The sequence below is a fragment of the Ctenopharyngodon idella genome, chromosome 3, assembly GCF_019924925.1.
Source record: "Ctenopharyngodon idella isolate HZGC_01 chromosome 3, HZGC01, whole genome shotgun sequence".
Lineage (NCBI taxonomy): Eukaryota > Metazoa > Chordata > Actinopteri > Cypriniformes > Xenocyprididae > Ctenopharyngodon > Ctenopharyngodon idella.
This window is the reverse complement of record NC_067222.1, coordinates 25,133,392-25,151,324: the sequence shown is the minus strand read 5'-3', so window position 1 is coordinate 25,151,324 and position 17,933 is coordinate 25,133,392. Positions and strand designations below refer to the sequence as shown.

At 35.7% G+C, this 17,933-nt stretch overlaps 1 protein-coding gene across 1 annotated transcript; it reads left to right on the top strand.

Moving 5' to 3' along the window:
- Positions 1 to 356: 356 nt before the first annotated feature.
- eftud2 (elongation factor Tu GTP binding domain containing 2) lies at positions 357 to 13,180 on the top strand. Its single transcript, XM_051888353.1, has 28 exons — positions 357 to 515; positions 1,800 to 1,912; positions 2,022 to 2,187; positions 2,277 to 2,355; positions 2,434 to 2,509; positions 2,649 to 2,714; positions 2,857 to 2,892; positions 2,992 to 3,082; positions 3,210 to 3,292; positions 3,486 to 3,652; positions 3,843 to 3,967; positions 4,671 to 4,734; positions 4,851 to 4,941; positions 5,067 to 5,202; positions 5,282 to 5,409; positions 6,413 to 6,606; positions 7,168 to 7,279; positions 7,367 to 7,507; positions 7,702 to 7,803; positions 7,915 to 7,997; positions 8,141 to 8,227; positions 8,952 to 9,078; positions 9,475 to 9,562; positions 10,538 to 10,656; positions 10,881 to 10,975; positions 11,140 to 11,293; positions 12,552 to 12,659; positions 12,763 to 13,180. The coding sequence occupies exons 2-28, from the start codon at positions 1,811 to 1,813 to the stop codon at positions 12,856 to 12,858; spliced, it is 2,916 nt and encodes a 971-aa protein (XP_051744313.1). The 5' UTR covers positions 357 to 515; positions 1,800 to 1,810; the 3' UTR covers positions 12,859 to 13,180.
- The last annotated feature ends 4,753 nt before the right edge of the window (positions 13,181 to 17,933 follow it).

Genomic DNA, 17,933 nt, shown 5'->3' with positions numbered 1-17,933 from the left:
TTGTTTGTTTATTTGTATTTAAAGACATTCAGATGTCTTTACAGTTTTTAAAATTTAAAAAGTATCTAATAGGCCTACTATAGCTAAAGTTGGGATTTTTGTAAGAACATTTGCAAAAATGCAAATGAGCTTTCATCAAAATTATAATGACAATTAAATGAAATTTGTTAATAGTATCCCTTAAGATAATTATTTGAAGTATATTTTTGCACAACATTAAGGTGGGTATTGAACACTGAATGTTCTAATTAATTTCTGTATTTTAAGTGAACGTAGTGATAAAATAAACGTACCGATGTAAAGTAGTTTGAGAATACTGACTTGTGCGACATCTTTTTTGTAGCCTGGTTTTGTTTTTCAAACAGGCATTGTGCATGGCGACGGGTGATGACGTCACTAACGTACGACATACGTTGGTCTGTGTGAGGACCGCGCGGTGCATGGTTTGGAAACAGTACGAGGAATTTCTTTGAAACAACAATAAAATCACCGCAGACGTAAAGACTCCTATACAGGTATAAAACTATTATACACTGTGTATTTGTGTGTGATAGACAGAAATGAAAGATTAATTAAATGAGCAATTCATTCATTCATTAATACTCTGTCGTGCGTTTTTTGCGCCAACAAATTATTTTGAGGCTGTTCTAAACTTTTTGATATGTTGTGACTGTCAGTAAATTAGTAAATTGTTTTATTGTCTTACATATGCATAATGCATGTTTAATATGCACCACTATGACCATATTTCTGAAATGGAAACCGGGGACATTTCCTAGTTCAGTGGTCAAAATGGCATTGAAATCTTTTATTATTATCTATGAATTTAAAAACAGGGACAATACATTTTTATAAAATTTATTGCTAATTATTATTATACTATTGTTCTAATTAATAATTATTATGATGCCTGTATTAAACCCCTAACTGATTTATATATATTTCACTAAAAATCACACTATGAAAAATAGTAAATAGCAACCATTGCAAATAACAGATAAAAGCAGTATTAGATTATAACAAAATTATGACTTTACACATTAAACACATCACAAATATAAAACAAAATAAATGAATATGTATTTAACAAATATTTTTAACATTTTCTAAATGTATTTAATTATTTTCATGAACTGTTTAACTTTTCAAATGTTATTTTATGTTTGTGCCTTACTATCGCTAATTACACTTATTGTTTTGAATTTTAGACTCATTTACAGCAGAAAGTATGTGAATTCTGCAAATGTAGTTGTTGCAAGTGTAATTGTTTAGTTAATTATTGTTTTATTCATATCAGGGTACACTTTTACCCACATGGGTATAGTTAAGATGTTTGTGTGGGAATTACTGCGTTGTGACGACAGAACTTAAGGGAAAGTTAACAATTGTGTACATACAGTGCAAAACAATCCTGCACACTGTTTAGGTCCTGTTATATAGTTCATACAGAATTGTATTACTTTAAATAAACATGGAGTTAGCATGTGACTACTTTTTTTCAGTATTTGCATGCTGTAAAATGGGGACATTCCAGGGACGGCTCTAGTCAAGGACAAAACACAAAAACCATGACAATATTAGTAAAGGAGTAACCGTAACTTCATCAAGCATATGAAACAATATAAAAAGAATTATAGGAATGAAAGCAAAACAAACTTACAATTAAGTGTCTTTAAAGTATTCCACAGTTTTCCTAGATTACAGCTGTGCACATATTTCCATGCATGCTGAATAGTTCTCTGCACAAATGTAACAGGGGTGGTAGGAAAATGTCATTCCAATCTGTTTTGTCCCATCAGCACTCGTCAGCATGGAGACGGATCTTTATGATGAGTTTGGAAACTATATAGGACCGGAGCTGGACTCTGATGAAGATGAGGAACTAGATGCAGAGGACCGGGAGGCTGATGAGGTGTGTCTAAACTACATAAAATCAACAAAAATCACCTTGAATTTTGAAACTGCCAAAAATTATGTTTTATGTGCTTGTTGATATATGACTGCTGTTTTTCTTATTACAGGCAGATGAGGAGGAGGATGATGAAGACCAGGCTGAGGTTGATGAGGAGGGTGGTAGTATGGAGGTGGTTTTGCATGAGGATAAAAAGTATTATCCCACAGCTGAGGAGGTTTATGGTCCTGAGGTGGAGACCATCGTCCAAGAAGAAGATACACAACCATTGACAGGTAACAGACATGCTGATGGAATACTAGTTTATGCACTATATGCACTCAAAGTGCAAAATCAAATTTTTCTTATTTTATTTCCTCCTCAGAGCCCATCATAAAACCTGTAAAGTTGAAGCGGTTTACTCTGATGGAGCAGGAGCTTCCAGTCACAGTCTATGACATGGAGTGAGTTCAGTATTGTGTTGATTCTCTCTCTCCTCATATGTTTGAACTGCATATTCTTACATGCATGTCTGTCCACAGGTTCCTTGCTGATTTGATGGACAGCTCAGAACTGATCAGAAATGTCACTTTGTGTGGACACTTACACCATGGCAAGGTAAAAGATATTATTATGCTTATTAGATGTTTCACTGTTGTCTAATAAATGGTGCATTGCGTGGTGGCTTTCAGTGTTCTGTGTGTTGATTTTGATTTTGTTTCTATAAAATTCATTTATGCACCCCACCTCCTGCCAGACATGCTTTGTGGACTGCCTTATTGAACAGACTCATCCTGAAATCCGCAAGAGAGATGACAGTGATGTACGTATCTAGATAGTGAATATAAATGTTTCTTTGCACATGCAGACTGAGGCGTCCTGTCTTTAAGATGGCATGCCGTGTTTGTTCAGCTCTACAGTCATGCAAATGATATGTTGAAATATTGATCTTTTATTTTTCGCAGTTACGATACACAGATATCCTCTTCACAGAGCAAGAGGTAAGAAATGACTTGAAATAAGATTACAAGCAAGCATTTATCTTGTGTTCTTATGGTACTGATAGTTTCATTTAATCATATTTTTGTGTTTTGTCATAGAGGGGAGTTGGCATCAAGAGTACTCCTGTAACCATGGTGCTACCTGACTCACGGGGCAAATCCTACCTCTTCAACATCATGGACACGCCAGGTACTTCCTGCCCTCTCTCCGTCTTCCCTGTGAAGTAGCTGACATAAATTATAAAAATATAAGTACACAGTATATTTGCACACTGCAATGCAAAAGCAAATGATTAAACTCTCATACTCTTCTTCAGGTCATGTGAATTTCTCTGATGAAGTGACATCTGCTGTCAGACTGTCTGACGGCATTGTGCTTTTTATCGATGCTGCCGAGGGGGTGAGTTCACATACACATTCAAAGTTTACTGCTGATGTCAAGCTTTTTGCTTCAAGACTGTCACTCATTAGTATGTCTTTGTTATTGAAATACAATAAATAATCATTGTATAGACTTAATATTTTTTGTATTAAACTAGCAGTTATGTAAATATACATTTGCATTGTGTTTTTAACTGTTTGCATGTGTTCAGGTGATGCTTAACACTGAGCGACTGATCAAGCACGCAGTGCAGGAGAGGTTGGCCATCACTATCTGTATTAATAAAGTAGATCGTCTGATCGTGGAGCTCAAGCTGCCCCCTACTGATGCCTACTACAAGCTTCGCCACATTGTGGATGAGGTCAATGGCTTGCTGAGGTAGAATACAATTTAGTAGATAAAACATGCTGTTAAAGACAAATCCTAGAGCTACTGTTTTTATTTCACTTGCTCATATTTTAGCTTCTAGCTATTGAGCATCATGAGTTGAAATTGAATTGTTTTTAGCGAGCAGTTTTGTCTGAAATTCCAGAGACTAAATCTCTAAATCTGTTTCTCTCTCTGGCAGCACGTACTCCACAGATGAGTCTCTGATTGTGTCTCCCCTGTTGGGAAACGTGTGTTTCGCTTCCTCGCAATACAGTATCTGCTTCACTCTTGGCTCCTTCGCCAAAATCTATTCAGACACCTACGGTGAGAAATACACAAACCTATTGTCCAAATACTATACTACATACTTAAAGGGTTAGTTCACCCAAAAATGAAATTTCTGTCATTAATTACTCACCCTCATGTCGTTCCAAACCCGTAAGACACAAAAGATATTTTTGATGAAATCCGTAAGTTTTTTTTATCCCCCTTTAGAAAGCAAAGTAATTACCACATTCAAGGTCCAGAAAGGTACTAGAGACATCCTTAAAATAATCCATGTGACTACAGTGTTTCAACCTTAATTTTATGAAGTGACGAGAATACTTTTCGTGTGCCAAAAAAACAAAAATAACAACTTTATTCAACAATTTCTTCTCTTCGTTGTCCTTCTCCTACGCTGTTTACATTGTATAGACATTGTATATGTCCGAACACCGGCTCATTTTCATAACATTAAGGTTGAACCACTGCAGTCACATTGACTATTTTAATGATGTCTTTAATAACTTTCTGGACTTTGAATGTGGTAATTACGTTGCTTTCTATGGGGGATAAAAAAAAAAACTCAGATTTCATCAAAAATACCTTCATTTGCATTTTGAAGATGAATGAAGGTCTTACGGGTTTGGAACGACATGTGGTTGAGTAATTAATGACAGAAATTTCATTTTTGGGTGAACTAACCCTTTAATGCTTTTTTCAGGAAACATAAAACTTTGTCATAAAACACTCTTTTGTTTTCCAGGTGATATCAACTACATGGAGTTTGCTAAAAGACTGTGGGGAGACATTTACTTCAACCCCAAAACGTGAGAATCTCAAGCTGATTTTATTCAGACAATTTAAGTGATGGCAGAATGTTTTTGGTTCTCTCCTTTTTTTTTTTTTTTTTTTTTTGTAACTGGTTGTGTTCTGTGCATATCAGGAGGAAATTCACAAAGAAAGCCCCTAACAGCAACTCTCAGCGCAGCTTTGTCGAGTTTGTGCTGGAGCCGCTGTACAAGATTCTTTCACAGGTAAGATGTACACTCAAATTCATTCATGCATCTTTTACTTGGGCAATATTTCTACACTTTCAGACAGACTTAGGCAGTCAAACATGCACACATATCCAGGCTCTGTAACTGTGGTGTGTCTATAGGTGGTGGGGGATGTGGATACGTCTCTGCCTCGTGTCTTGGATGAGCTCGGCATTCATCTGACCAAAGAGGAGTTAAAGCTTAACATCAGACCTCTGCTGCGCCTCGTCTGTAACCGCTTCTTTGGAGAGTTTACAGGTAAGTGTCTATTGCATTAACTTATAGTTCTTGCTCATGCCGGGTTTGTTCGGTCTAATAATGTTTGCAAATTCAACAGGCTTTGTGGACATGTGTGTGCAACACATACCTTCTCCTCAAGGGGGTGCCAAAGCCAAGATAGAGCACAGCTACACAGGTGGACTGGATTCAGACCTCGGAGAGACAATGTCTGAGTGTGACCCTGATGTAAGTGTGGGATCTACAGGGATTGATATAAGTGCTGTGACATTGAACTTGTAAGAGTTTCCATCCCGTGTGTTCAAGAGAACAAAATCATCACTTTATACACTACTGTTCAAAAGTTTGGGCTTGTAAGATTTTTGAAAGAAGTCTCTTATGCTCACCAAGGCTGCATTTATTTGATCAAAATACAGTAAGAACAGTAATATTGTGATATATTATTAAAACTTTAAAATGTTTTCTATTTTAGTATATTTTAAAATATAATTTAATCCTGTGATGCAAAGCTGTATTTTCAGCATCATTACTTAGTTTTCAGTGTCACGTGATCCTTCAGAAATCATTCTAATATACCGATTAGGTGCTCAAGAAATATTTCTTAAAATTATCAATATTAAAAATACTTGTGCTGGTTAACGTTTTTGTGTAAACCATATTTTTTTCAGGATTCTTTGAATGGAAAGTTTAAAAGAACAGCATTTATTTGAAACAGAAATCTTTTGTAATTTTGTAAATGTCTTTACTGTCACTTTTTAACAATTTAATGCATTGTTGCTGAATAAAAGTACTAATTTCTTGAATGGTAATGTATGTGAAATTGAATATAAATTGGCACAAAATATAAATGGAAATGGAAGTCATTGCTATTGGGGAAGCCACTCTAGCTCTTCTATTAGATAAATAATAAATAACTTTGTGGTTTAGACCACACAGACAAAACGCCGTGGCAGATGCTTTATGTCTGGGGGCGACAGCATGTCAAGACAGTTCTGGAGTAACCAATCATTTTGATGACTTTGGCTCCGGCATTTCAGAATGACCACTCCAAAATGTCATCTTTTCCTCTGAATCAATTATTCTGTCACATGAGTTTTTTTGATGATCGTTTCTTGAATTTATCCAGTAAATGTAGTTAAAGCATATATCATCCTACCGAATAAAATAAAAATGTATCCAGCTCAAGCAAGCCTATATAAATCACAATGACAAACTCTATTTCCTTTCTAAGGGTCCACTGATGTGCCACACCACTAAGATGTACAGCACAGATGACGGCGTTCAGTTCCACGCATTCGGTCGAGTCCTGAGTGGAACCCTGCAGGCGGGCCAGCCGGTGAAGGTTCTGGGAGAGAACTACAGCCTGGAGGATGAAGAGGACTCACAGATCTGCACTATCGGACGTCTGTGGATTTCTGTCGCTAGGTGACTGTCACACTCTGTCATTTTTTTTACTTGCATTATTATACAGCAGTGATTCTCAATGCTTTTGACTCCATGTCCACAACAATATTTAAAGGTTTTATGACCTTTCCAGTTGTTTATGATTTACTGGATAAGTATTAAGGACAAGGATTTTTTAAAATAATTTTCTATTGAAACTTTCTACCCCATAAAATATTGTAGAACTTGGCATAGCTAGAAAATTCCAGACCACACCTACATCTTAGAATGTATATTCATTCTAAAAATGCCCATGTAGTTTTATGATTTTATTAATTTACATGACATTTCCAGGTCTAGAAATCACACTTTAAAAATTAGGCTTCCTCTTAAAAAAAAAAAAAAAATTTCGAAGTTCTGAATAAAACAAAAATTTCTGTAACTATGTTTTACAAGAAAATACTTTGTCTTTCACTATTTAATTCATTGTCTTACTTGCCATCTTTGTGAATATTGTTTCAAAGTTTGGGAATATTATTGACTTATAAATCCTACACCAAATAGTAATGTTTGTAAATGTTATGTTTAATGTGTTTACGCAAGGTATCAGATTGAAGTGAATCGTGTTCCTGCTGGTAACTGGGTGCTGATTGAGGGCTGCGACCAGCCTATTGTTAAAACGGCCACAATCACAGAGCCTCGTGGAAATGAAGAGGTAGGAAAGAGAGAGATATCTATTTGAAATTAAGCAGTGTTAATTTATGAGGGATTGGATGTTGAATGTGCTGTGTGTTGTGAGTAGGCTCAGATCTTCAGGCCATTGAAGTTTAACACTGCATCAGTGATAAAAATAGCTGTGGAGCCGGTCAATCCCTCAGAACTGCCCAAGATGTTGGATGGACTCAGAAAAGTCAACAAGAGTTATCCTTCACTTACAACAAAGGTAACACACTTTAAAACAACAAATATTATTTTAAAAACATAATTCTGTCATGTTTTAAACCTCAGGACCAAACCAGATGCCGCATATACTTGAGTGGCAATCAGCAGGGTTACTTTTCGGTTCATTGAGATGAATTGCAACCTTTTTACTGACTTGTTTTGTATTAATCTGTGCTGATTTGTGTGTGTGTTCAGGTGGAGGAGTCAGGTGAACATGTGATTCTTGGCACAGGTGAGCTGTACCTGGACTGTGTAATGCACGACCTGCGGAAGATGTACTCTGAGATTGATATTAAGGTGCTTTTTTGCTCTCGAAAAATTTTCCTTTTTCTCTCATCTTTTTTTTTTTTTATTTTTTTTTTTTTTTTATATATATAAATGTGTTTTATCTTTGACTTTTACCTATAGGTAGCTGATCCTGTGGTGACTTTTTGTGAGACTGTGGTGGAGACATCCTCCCTGAAGTGTTTTGCTGAAACACCCAATAAAAAGTGAGGAACAAACTTCCTGTATCTCAACACCACCATTTAGAAATCCAGTTTTGTTGAAATGTAACCTGTAAAAGTCTTAACAGGGAAACTAATGGGTTCAGATATATTTGTCTGATTTGTAACTCTGTGTGTGTAATTTGCAGGAATAAGATCACCATGATTGCCGAGCCGTTGGAGAAGGGTCTAGCCGAAGACATTGAGAACGAGGTGGTGCAGATCACATGGAACAGGTAGAATAACTATAGAGAACTTATGGGTTATGTATAACACAAAGGTGTCTTTCTTAGCTGAGTAAAAAAAAAAAAAAAAAGTAAGTTGGAAATGAATTTGAAAATATTTTATTTGCTTATCAACCTTTAGAACTTAAAAACAACACTTAAACATGTTTTTTTGTATTGCTCTGCTGAGGTCTTGAAGGGTAAAAATACCAACATAAACTACCATTCAAAATTTTGGGGTCGGTAAGGTTTCTGTTTCAGATAAATGCTGTTCTTCTTAACTTTCTATTCATCAAAAAATCGTGAAAAATCACGGTTTCCACAAATATTGTGCAGCACAACTGTTTTTAACATTGATAATAATTATAAATGTTTCTTGAGCAGCAAATCATCATATTAGAATGATTTCTGAAGGATCATGTGACACTGAAGACTGGAGTAATGATGCTGAAAATTCAGCTTTGACATCACAAAGTCAAAATCAAATGACAAAATATATTCAAATAGTTATTTTAAATTGTAATAATGTTTCACAATATTACTGTTTTTTTACTGTATTTTTGATTAAATAAATTCAGCCTTGGTGAGCATAAGAGACCTTTTTAAAAAATCATTTTGTTTAAAATCTTACCAATCCCAAACTTTTGAATGGTAGTGTATGTGATGCAGTTTAACCGACATGCTGTTTCGCCAACTGTTAACCAACTTAAAAATATACCGCTCTTTCTCTCTATAGGAAAAAGTTGGGAGAGTTTTTCCAGACCAAGTATGACTGGGATTTGCTAGCAGCTCGTTCCATCTGGGCTTTTGGACCTGACACAACTGGGCCCAACATCTTAGTAGACGATACTTTGCCCTCTGAGGTAATTTACACATCAGCTGACACTAATTATGTTTGGCAAGGTTCATTTATTTTCATTGAATCTAATACAATTCTACTGTAATTGGATTGCAAATAAATGAAATTTAGAATAGATTTAACTTCATCTCTCCAACGACTGTATTGACATACATTTGAAAATAGTGCCTTTGGCCATTTGATTTTATACCTCTGTTGAAGTGTTTTGGCATCGATGTTGATGTGTCATTATTTGGTGTGTGTTTTGCCAGGCAGTCAGAGGTGTGAAAAACATTGTCACGTGTGATTGCATGTGACACGATCTATCTGTTTTTGTAAGAGGTCATTCACTGGACAACTGAACTTGTTGAACGATGAATGACTTGATAAATGATCTGTACTCTTTTTCTCTGTGTTGTAGGTAGATAAAGCTCTCCTCGGCTCAGTGAAGGACAGCATTGTACAGGGCTTCCAGTGGGGCACACGCGAGGGTCCTTTATGTGATGAACGTAAGACATTACAAAACATTTTATATGAGAGGTCTCTGATTTTGAAGGAAAACAAAAAACACCATGCAGTCAATAAAATACTTTTGAATGGCAAGTATGTATTTAAATGCAGATGCATTATATATCATTATTGGTTAATTTGTTTATATATAAAATATATATATATATGAGTAGTCAGGAACTCACCACGCCTTCAAACAAGTCCAAATGAGGTGCGTAGACAAAAATATCCAAATAGTGAATCATTTCAAAAGAGTCTGCACACTCCACCAAAGATGAAAAAACACCAGATGCGAGACAAACAACAAAACTTTACTGAAAAAAAGGGCAAAAGTTTCAGTCACATGTGACCTTTGTCAATGCCAAACTTACATTTGAAACATTTTATATATATTGATCAATACTGGACATTGTGCATCATCATTTTCCTTTAACACTTAGATTAAAGTTAATCTTTAAAAACACTAATGTAAAAACTAGGGATGTTCATAATTAACTGGTTAACCGTTAACCGACAGTATGAATTTTGACTGAATAATACTGTCAGTTAAGTGTTTTAAAAAGTAATTTAAAGTAATTTTTCAATATATGTTAAAAATGTTTGCTGCATGATTAAAAAATATGCTACACATATAAAATTGCTTCTTTTTTTTTTTCTTTTTTTTTTGAGGGGGAAAAAAAAAAACGGGGAAAAAAAACGTAATTATCAGCTAAATTTACATGTCATAAAATATATAAAGTGATGGTTACCATATTCAATATGATTATAAATTCAGCATGATAATGTTTTATTCATGGGTCTTTAAAATCTTAAAGACTTGACTTTTGTTGCATTTTTCTTTCATGACCATTTTCCACCCTTTCTTGGTTAAACAGGCTGTTTTTGCTACTGTTCGTTAAGTCCTCCATATGTAAATGGAAATGTTTCTTTTTATAGTTTGACTAATGTGTCTCTTTGTCAATCTTTGCATTCAGCAATCCGCAACGTGAAGTTTAAGATCCTAGATGCCGTGATCGCACAGGAACCGCTGCATAGAGGAGGAGGACAGGTCATTCCTACAGCTCGCAGAGTCGTCTATTCTGCCTTTCTCATGGTAATCTATCCTTTGATAGGTCTGTTTAGCCACCTCTCTCTTTATCCCATCTTCCTCTGTTTCCTTCTCTGCCTAATCATTGTTTCCATTAGTCTTATTGGACTGTTTCATTCAATTAGCTTGGTTCAGTAGATTAAGTTGATTATCGTAATTGGTTTCTCTCTTACTCACTCACCCTCTTTTTTTTTTTTTTTCTTCAATTTGTGATTGGTTGTTTTCTGTAGGCCACGCCCAGGCTGATGGAGCCCTATTACTTTGTGGAGGTTCAGGCGCCTGCTGACTGTGTTTCTGCTGTGTACACGGTGCTGGCACGCAGGAGGTAAAATACACACACAGAATGAGGACATTGCTGACTTGTCAGTAAACACACACTCACATTAAGCAGATTGTTGCTCAAGGCAGCAAAAGTCAGCAAGTCTCTAATAAAGACAGTCTCTTTTTAGAATGAGCCTCTGACTGATCTCTTGTCTCTGTGTCCTGTAGAGGTCATGTGACGCAGGATGCCCCAATCCCTGGCTCTCCTCTCTACACTATCAAGGCTTTCATTCCAGCTATTGACTCGTTTGGCTTTGAAACGGATCTCCGCACACACACGCAGGGCCAGGCCTTTGCGCTCAGTGTGTTCCACCACTGGCAGGTACAATCACACCCATATTTTTTCGTTCTCCTTATCCTTTTCTTGTGCGTGTGTATGTGTTTAAATGAGTGTATAAGAGGGATTGTGTGTAAGTGGGAAAAAAACTGTCAAAAACATGCCCATTTCACACAAAAATGAAAAGAATTTAAAATAAAATAAAAAACTAGAAATCATATTTTTGGTTAAATGTTTTAGAAGTGATTTCTTTTCAGGTTTTTTTTACTTTATTTAATATTATTACCACTATTTTTTTTTTTTTTTTCCTTTTCTTTTTTTTAGGGAAAAATGTGATATGGGCATACCCATAATGACAACTTTGTCAATTAATTAAACACAGTAATAGGAAAATATATATTAATTAATTGTCATAAAGTTGTCATTATGGGTATGCCCATGTCTCTCACACACACACACACACACACACACATATAATACATTATTAATGTAATATGCTGTTTTTTTATTATTTATTGTAATTGTATTATAGTATTTTTACGGTGAGAAACTGAGATTTACCATTGTAAATTAATAATTGAAAAATTAGTTATGGCTTTTTGTATGGCAATTAAGCACAGTAATGTGAGGAAAATATATTTAAATTGATCATTGATAAACGATTATTTTTTGATCATTATTAATGAATGTACTATTGTTGTTAAATTATTTAGCAGCTGCTGATTTTTTTTATTTATTTATTTATTTTTTTAATAAATACAAATTGTATTACAATATTTTTACTGCAAGAACCTAATGAGATTTAGCATTTGAAATTAATAATAGAAAATTTACAATAAAAATGTCTTGATGTATTACTGTAATGAGACTTTGGAAGGAAATGTAGAAATATTTAGACACTATAATTTTTTTTATTTTTTTGTATTGTAGTGTTGATGTAAAAATTGTATTATAGTATTTTAAACCAAGATAATCTAATAAGAACCACTTTTAAGAATAATAGAAATTACAACAAAAACTAAAAAAGCTAATGAGATTTTTTGCAAAAATAATGTTTACAATATTTACAAAAAGTAGTAATTAAAATTATTTGGTTAAAATGTGACTTGGACATGTTTGCGTAAGATCCGTGTGTGTGTGTGTGTGTGTGTGTGGATGTGTTTGATGTTGAGTAGCAGACGTTTGAGTCAGCAGCAGCGGACTCCCTTGCCTTCAACACTGTTTGTGTGTGTGTGTGTTTGTCACATGGTATTAGATTTTCGCCACTGTCCTGAGTAATTATTGTCTCTGCCCCTCACTCTAGATTGTTCCCGGTGATCCTCTGGATAAGAGCATTGTGATTCGTCCTCTAGAGCCTCAGCCGGCCCCTCATCTGGCCAGAGAGTTTATGATCAAAACCCGCAGGCGCAAAGTAAGACATGTTTGATGTCTCTCAAGTGTCAATCAACTTGTTTAGTTTGAATATGCATCATATATCATCATATATCAACATCATCTCTCTCCTCTTCCTCCAGGGATTGAGTGAGGATGTCAGTATCAGCAAGTTCTTCGATGACCCTATGTTGTTGGAGCTAGCCAAACAGGATGTGGTGCTGAACTACCCGATGTGATGAGACAAATGAACTTAACTTATCCCATCATTCCCTTTCAGCTTCACTGGACTTGCCCCTACTACAAATCAATCCAATTCTCTATAATGGAATATAAGAAACAACACAGATTTCTGTTGTTATTGTTACTCCAGACTCCCCTAAATTAACCTGTGATCTCCATGTGCATCCTTGCAGTTTTGCTCTGTTTATTTTTATATTTGACAAGTGTTTTTGTAGTATAACAATGCGAAAGACAGGCAAGTCTTTTTGAAATATGTCTGAAGTCTCTTTAAAATCTTACATCATTTTTGTAAGTGTGATTAAAAGGATTTGCCCTGTGGATCTGTTTGAGTTCATTGTGGATGTATTTTTACGATATCCATGAAGGTGATAGCCATTGTACTTCTCAAGACTTGCAGACACTTTGATGTGAAGGAAAAGGTGGTTTTGATATGCAGTATGAAACTATGCTCAAACTTTGGAAGAGAATATTCGACACTTGGGGAAACTTAGAGATCATTCAGTGGTTACAGAATAAAACAAGTACATACAAAAGGCGGGATATGCACATCTGCATACATATGGGTAAAACAGATCGGTTTGTGTTTGTGACTGTCTACCAGTTGCAGAAGCAGAGCTAAGGAAGGTTGATATTAGTGAAGGCCATTCAACAGACAAGTCTGACATTTAAGTGAATGTCACAAATGTCTTCCTATACTTCATGATTTCGCTTGGGAATTGTGAGAGATTGTTAGTTGCATTCATGCTGAATGAAATTCAAGTTAAAACAAAGTCATACAGAATGACATGAGAGTGAGTGAATGATTACATAGCCATTTTTGATTACTATCCTGGGAACACTTTAAAATAAGGTTTCGTTTGTTAGCATTAGTTAATTATATTAGTTTACATGAACTAACAATGAAAAATACTCATTTATTAATCTTAGTTCATGTTAAAACTAAATGAATTGACAATTAACAGTTGTATTTTTATTAACTACCATTAATAAATACAGTAACAAATGTATTGCTCATTGTTAATGTGTTAATTAATGGACCTTATTGTAAAGTGTTACCATTACACCTTATAAAAAATAAAAAGTATATAAAGTTAAAAAGTTAATGAAGTGTAAAAGTAACTAACAGTAAATGGTATGTTTATGTTTTGAATTTTTGATATTTTCTGACATTCAGAAGTTTATGTCAGAGGGAATCATATTTTTAATTCAGAGACAGGGAGTGTGTATGCATGTGTCAGTGGGTAAAATGGTGATGAATAATCAGTTCGGACTACGTTGCTGTTGCCTTCATGAAAGATGTGTGTTTGTGTGAGTGATGTAAATATGCGAAATGGTTCTGGCAGCACGAGTGACAGGCTTTATAAGTAGTGATCTCATGCACTGCAAATACCACTTGCATAATAAAATATATCGGTCAACACTTAAAGCCTTATAGTTCCCAGAAATGTGTCACAGTTTCTCCATTTAAAACAAGTGTTTTTTTAAACAGAAACACATAATATTGTTGTTGCAAGTTTAAGGTTTTGTTACTCCAGCTAGCAGTGCGGTGCTATCATTAACAAATTTAACTTGCCTGTCAAGGGAAAAAGATGATGAGAGAAAAGATAGGAAGGATTGAATACCAGGATCACTTTCTCACAAGATGAATGGTGAAATGATATTCTGACTGAAAGTCTTCTCCTAAGGCCTTGGCTTACTTGAGTGTTTTTTCTATATTTAGCAGTGATTTTCAAATTGTGCTCAAAGGTTGTGTGTGAATGAGTGTGTGCTTTGGCACGTTTCACATTCACTGCCATCAGAGCAGATGCCCTGGGCTCCACACAGTCACACTGCATGTACACACACATATTCTACCCCAGAGTCAGAAAACTGTCATAATACTATATCACAAAAGTGTAACACACACTTCATGATCAACACAACGCAGAAATATACAGTTTATTTCTAAGTCAAATATTTGCTTTATAGACATTCACGTTGATGTCAGTATAAGCTTTTGCATTTAAGCATGTTTACCTTTATCTCTGGCAACTTGCCTTGTATCTCCAGACATTTTCTTCCATCCAGTGAAATATAATTTTGGCTGTTGTGCCCTGTACATTTATTGGCTAATGAAGTGTCACCTCCATTCTGTCTCAGCTAGTCAAAAATGACAACTTTCTTGTCCATCTGGTATTGTTTCGGTTTGCTTTGACAAGGCTTTCGTTCAAATGTTCATGAATGAATGTTTCTAATTATTAGACTTTTATATTATCTTCTTAAAATAATACTTCACCCAAAAATTAAAATTCTGTCATTGTTTACTTAAAGGGGGGATGTAATGCTATTTCATGCATTCTGACTTATTTACACTGTTAAAGAGTTGCATTCTCATGCTAAACATGACCAAAGCTTCAAAACACGAGTTGGACGTATGACGGAGTATTTCTGTGCCAAATACACTACTTCTGGTTTCGGACCGGGTTTCTGAGAGTTTTTTTCCAGTATGGCCCTTTATCACGTAATAAAGGGCAGAATTCCTTTAAGTGCACACTTACCAGGGAGAATTCCTTCTCCCTGGTAAGTGTGCACACACACATCACCCAGAGAGAGAGCACACCCATCAACGCGTTTCGTTCGGGATAAGGTAGCCGAGAGATTTTTCAACAATGGCTGTGTCCCAATTCAGGGGCTGCACCCTTTGAAGGCTGCATACATCATTGAGGCAGTCTCATTTAAAAAAAATAACCATTAGATTGCAAAGTAAGAAAGAAATGACAGTATTTTACACCTCACAATAAATATCAGTCAATTTTATTACGGTTACTTTTCTTAAATAAGACATCCTTGATGAAGTATTCAGCCTTCAAATGCGACCTCCGGAGGACGCAGCCTCTGAAATGAGCTCCTGTCACCGAAGGAGTGTTTTTGGTTGTGAGGGAAAGATTACCTTTCTCAGCTTCCCAAAGAACCCAGCGTCAAGGGAACAGTGGATGAAGTTTGTTTTCCGGGGCAGCAACGGAGTTGTGCACGTATGTTTGTTTGTTCCAAGGATTTCGGTGATGAACGCTTTGTAAACAAGTCCCAGTTCGACGCTGGATTTGCTGATCGCGGGCGATGAGTAACTGCATCAAATGTATGTGTTTTGTTGGCAATCGGTGCGCAAGTGCATAAAATGTAAATAACAGGAACGTTTTTGTTTCCTTTTTATTTATAATGATGTCGCAGCTTGCAGACGATCTCTACGCAAAAGCTGTGCGCGCTCGTGACTCTTTAGCTCCGCCCACGGCACTGACGGCAGGCACGCCTCCAGGAGCTCGGCTTTTTTTGGAAAGACTCGGTACAGCGTATCTATCTTTTATAAATATGATAAAACTAAAGACTTCTCGGAGATAAGAAGGATGCAATACTACTCTACAGGTACTCAAGATTAACATGAGATTGGTAGAAGTTGTGTGTGTTACCTACCCTTTAAAATTATGTTGTTGCAAACCAGTATGAGTATTTGACCTGGATGAGGGCTAATGTTTTATTGTTAAATGTTTTATAGTGATTTTTTGTCATTTTTGGAGCTTCAAAGACACTGGTCACCATTTAATTTCAATGATTTGGAAAAGAGAAATTCTGCCTCCTTTCATGATCAAGAAAATCATACAGGTTTGGAACAACGTAAATTATGAAGGAATTTTTGTTTTTGCTTTTAAGTCATACCTCCCTGGCCATTTAAACTACTACTGCTTATTTCTTTAACATATCTTCTCCACTCACACCTTAACCTCTTCATGACCCTCTGTCATAAGAACTGCAAAGAACCCGTTCATGACGCCACATGAGGGCAGCGTTTCTCACAGCAATATGAAAGACATATACTTATTTTTTAATTTGTGTATTTCTATTTTCTTCCCCTGTGGTGATGTATCTGATTTACAACTGTGAATATTGTCAGTTATGTTCATATTCTCAATAATTATTTTGTATATATTTGCTGACTGAGGCAATCCATTTTTTCCTTTTCCCTTTATTCTGTGTAAATGTGTCCTTTGTTGTCCTATGTTGGTTACTGTTTTATGCTTAGTGTTTGTTAATATAACTTCAAAACTCTAAATAAAATATTAAAATATATATATATGAAAGACATATACAGTGCATGGGCTTTGTTTGGCTTTATATTGCTTACTGCATACTGCATTGTATACATAGTATGCCTACTGTTTTTACATTTTCATTTAAACATTAAGCAGACTCTTTTATCCAAAGCAACTTACAAATGAGGAGAACAACAGAAGCAATCAAATCAACAATAGGGCAACAATATGTAAGTGAAGTGCTGTGACAAGTCCCAGTTAGTCTAGCACAGTACACGTACCACGTGTTTTTATATATATAAAAAAATATAGATAAATAGATAGAATAGAAATATAATAGAATAGTAAGTGTTAGCATTAACGGGTCAAGTGTTGACAAAAAAGATGTGTCTTTAGCCATTTCTTGAAAGTGGCTAATGCTGCTTGGGTTGAGTTAGGCAGGTCATTCCACCAGCAGGGAACAGTCCATGTAAAGGTTCGTGAAAATGATTTTGTGCCTCTTTTCATTTACTTGCAGAATGCAAGCTTCTGGAGGGTGGTCGTTCAAACATCAGTGCCTTGAATTTGATATTGCTATTGGCAACCAGTGCAAATTCATGAAGAGAGGTGTGACATGCACTGTCTTTGGCTCGTTAAAGTCCACTCTCGCTGCTGCATTCTGGATCAGTTGCAGAGTTTTGACAGTACATGCTAGAAGGCCTGACAAGAAAGGATTACAATAGTCCAGTCAGGATAGAACAAGAGCTTGGACAAGGAGTTGTGTAGCATGCTCCGATAGGAAGGGACTGATCTTCCTAATGTTGTATAAGGCAAATCTGCATTCTAGCAATGTGGTCGGTGAAGTTTAACTGATCATCAGTCACAGGTTCCTGGCTGTCCTGGAAGGGGTTATGGATGACAAACCTAGCTGAATGGAGAAGTTGTGATGAAATGTTGGGTAGGCCGAAATCACAAGCAGTTCTGTCTTTACAAGGTTGAGTTGAGTTGAGCTGCTTTATATAGCAGCT